The following is a 2500-nucleotide window of genomic DNA, read 5'->3' as shown; positions in this document are numbered from 1 at the left end:
TCATACCTTCCCAAGTTCATCTGGTTGGTAACTATCTGCTTGGCCTCCTTGTTTCTCTGCCTTGTTATTTAGAAAGGATGGCATTGGCTTACAGTAGCTTTCATTATTTTATTTTTTAATAAAATAATATAATAATAACAGAAAAAAAACATTTGCCATAGTTTTGTCCTTTGTGGCAGTAGCCAGTTTTGGTGTAAAAAGTTTTACATTTTGCTGCCAACTATAAAATGTAATCAGTGTATTAAGAGGCTACATCCTATTAAGCTGATCTGATGTGTGTTGGTCTGCCTGACCCCTCTTTGTTTGGAAGAATTTTAAGTTACTCTGCCTTATTTGGGAAAGATGGCCTACAGTAGCCTTAAGTTCTCATTTTCTAAAATAAACACTTGGTGGTTCTTCAAGATCTTGACCGTAGCCTATTTCTACAGTTTTTTTTTCTCAATACAGTTAATTTAGAGTTAATTTCATTTCTAAAAATGGTGCAAACTCTGCTAGATTATAGATAAAAGATTCCCATTCCCCTGCCATTCTGTGATTGGCAGTGATCGGCAATTGGTGGATCATGATCTTGGTGATCAGTAATCGGTGATTGGCCCCAAAAATATATATATATATAATGTATATAATGTATAGAATGTATATAATGTACTAACCTGCTAGGTAGAGTTCTTATTGTAAGTGAATGTTCATGTTTTCCCTGGTGGTGGCGCTACAGCTCTTGGTTGTTCTACACCAAATTTGGTGTGTTGGTAGCTACGAGTGTCCTCTATCACTGTGGTGAATTTCAGAAAAGTCGTATGCATGAGTTTAGAAGATTTTTTAGTATAATTATAATGATACTGTAACTAATGAACTACATAAAATTCTTAAACAATAAATATCAACAAATGTGGAAAATTTGGCAATGAAGGTTAATGAAGTTGATGGTGAGGTGTGATGTGTGAACACAAGCTAGTAATCTGTCTGCTTAAATTCTCACTGTCGGGATGCTTGCTGTCTTTTAGACGCTGCGATTCTTCGTGCTCTGTTTCTCGGTGAAGTTCGGCCTGACCGTCTGCATCTATTTAACATGTTTTGGTCTTTTACTGCACGCTTTCTGCCTGGATATAAACCACGAGGAGGAGAAACTCTGTTACCCAACAGCTCTGCTCACGTATGAAGTCTCACTGATGTAGCACTTTATTCCTCACAGTGTCCTGGTGTTTAAATAGAACTCCTCACAGTAACTGACTGAAGCCGTAAGATTTCCGGTATAACCAGTATAATATTTATTAGATGGACTATATTGCCTTTTAAAAATAATAAAAAGTACCTTTTTCTACTAGTAATTATTTATATTTATATACATTTTTCCTATTTATTTTAAATCTCTATTCTCTGTATTTTATTAAATTTTACTTTGGGAATTTTTTTTCGGTGTTCATTTAGTTTTTTTTATATTTCATTTTAAATTTCCGATTGTCATGAAATACTACATTATATTATAGAAAGTTAGAGAATTTGATCTAGATTTTTGTGTAAGATTTTTGTATTATTCCAGAATTATTGTTGTTATGAGAATCCATTTATTTATAGTTTGTTTGTTTGTAAATTGAAGTAAAACTTTCAGCTACCAGCGTTTTCTTTTCTTTCTTTGTTCTCAGGAATTCCACAGTGTGGTCCCCGGACTGGTTTGGTAAACACTCGGACGGGCTTTCTCTGGGACAGAAAGTCATTTCCTTGCTCACTCTTCTCTACGCAAGTGTGTGAAATGTTTCTCATATTTCTGTTTGTTAAACTTTTTTTATTTATATTAACACCTTCAGTTTCTTCTCAGGAACTTTAAGAAAAGATCAAATATAAAGGGACATTTTATTTGTCAGCATTTTTGGAAAGAGTCTTCAGTCTTAATACATGTAATCACGGTGGAATATTGTGTGTGTGTGTGTGTGTGTGCGCACACGTAGTGTGTACATCAGTCAGTCATGTTCATCGGTCAGCACCCTTGTGGAAGCAAAACCCTCTGAGTAACCAAAGCTGGTGTGTCGTCATCTGTACACTGTGAGTCTCTACTTTTCACTCTCAACTAAACTTTTCACAACTATTTTAAGTTATTAGGTTTGTTTGATCTTCTAGTCTTGTTTTTGTCTTCTTACATAACCTGGTCTTTGGAGGAAGAAAATCAGAGCAAAGTAAAGATTAGAAATTAAATGTGTGAATTATGTTGAGGATGTTTAGGAATGTTGAATATTAGCACACACTTCATTTAAACCAGGTTTCAGTGTTTTAATGAGTATAATTATGATTTCATTGATATTTCAGCCTTATGCGGTTTATTTTTTCTCACTTTCAGACCCATCCTGAGTGTCTCCATAGCAACCAGTTCCCGCCTCCTCTGGCATGACCCCGCCCCTCACCACACTTTCTACATCAGTGATGTACCGCTGGTCACCTGGTTGCTAGGAATCCTGTGGCTCTTCCCCCTCGTATTTATTAACGAGGGAATAAAGCTGCATGAGAT

At 35.6% G+C, this 2500-nt stretch overlaps 1 protein-coding gene across 1 annotated transcript in view; it reads left to right on the top strand.

The window, feature by feature from the left end:
- Window positions 1-2500, top strand: part of LOC132839342 (transmembrane protein 94-like) — a 16263-nt gene that overhangs the window by 12653 nt on the left and 1110 nt on the right. Inside the window, exons 22-25 of the mRNA XM_060860272.1 lie at window positions 1005-1153; window positions 1644-1741; window positions 1947-2040; window positions 2333-2500. The exon at window positions 2333-2500 is cut by the window's right edge and continues 3 nt beyond it. Of these exons, the coding sequence (XP_060716255.1) occupies window positions 1005-1153; window positions 1644-1741; window positions 1947-2040; window positions 2333-2500 (509 nt within the window). The remainder of the gene's footprint in view (window positions 1-1004; window positions 1154-1643; window positions 1742-1946; window positions 2041-2332) is intronic.

This window comes from Tachysurus vachellii, chromosome 24, assembly GCF_030014155.1.
Source record: "Tachysurus vachellii isolate PV-2020 chromosome 24, HZAU_Pvac_v1, whole genome shotgun sequence".
Taxonomy (NCBI): Eukaryota; Metazoa; Chordata; class Actinopteri; order Siluriformes; family Bagridae; genus Tachysurus; species Tachysurus vachellii.
The sequence above is the reverse complement of the archived record's forward strand: the minus strand, read 5'-3'. Positions and strand labels throughout refer to the sequence as shown.